This window comes from Penaeus monodon, chromosome 15 (genome assembly GCF_015228065.2).
Source record: "Penaeus monodon isolate SGIC_2016 chromosome 15, NSTDA_Pmon_1, whole genome shotgun sequence".
Lineage (NCBI taxonomy): Eukaryota > Metazoa > Arthropoda > Malacostraca > Decapoda > Penaeidae > Penaeus > Penaeus monodon.
This window is the reverse complement of record NC_051400.1, coordinates 38,731,186-38,731,419: the sequence shown is the minus strand read 5'-3', so window position 1 is coordinate 38,731,419 and position 234 is coordinate 38,731,186. Positions and strand designations below refer to the sequence as shown.

The 234-nt window shown below is 59.8% G+C and overlaps 1 protein-coding gene across 1 annotated transcript in view; it reads right to left on the bottom strand.

Annotated features, from left to right (window-relative positions):
* The window catches only part of LOC119582359 (nesprin-1-like), a gene marked incomplete at its 3' end in the record, with an annotated part of 145,991 nt that overhangs the window by 71,392 nt on the left and 74,365 nt on the right, over positions 1-234 (bottom strand). Inside the window, 1 exon segment of the mRNA XM_037930574.1 lies at positions 13-192. Coding sequence (XP_037786502.1) covers positions 13-192 — 180 coding nt within the window.

Here is a 234-nt window from a genome sequence, read left to right as displayed (position 1 = left end):
ACCATCACTTACCCTCTTGCCCTGGAGGAAGGTGAGCGCCGTGTTGGCATTGCTGAGGAAGTGCGGGCGACGCAGGACACGCCCCTTCTCGATGGGCAGCTTCTCCCCCGAGAGCACCTCCAGCAGGGCGAGCAGGGCGGTGCCGTCCTTCAGGTCCTCGATCAGGTCATTTAGCTTCAGCGGTGGAACATGCTGGGGGGGGGGGGGAGAAAGGAGATGGTTTTTTATTTTTTT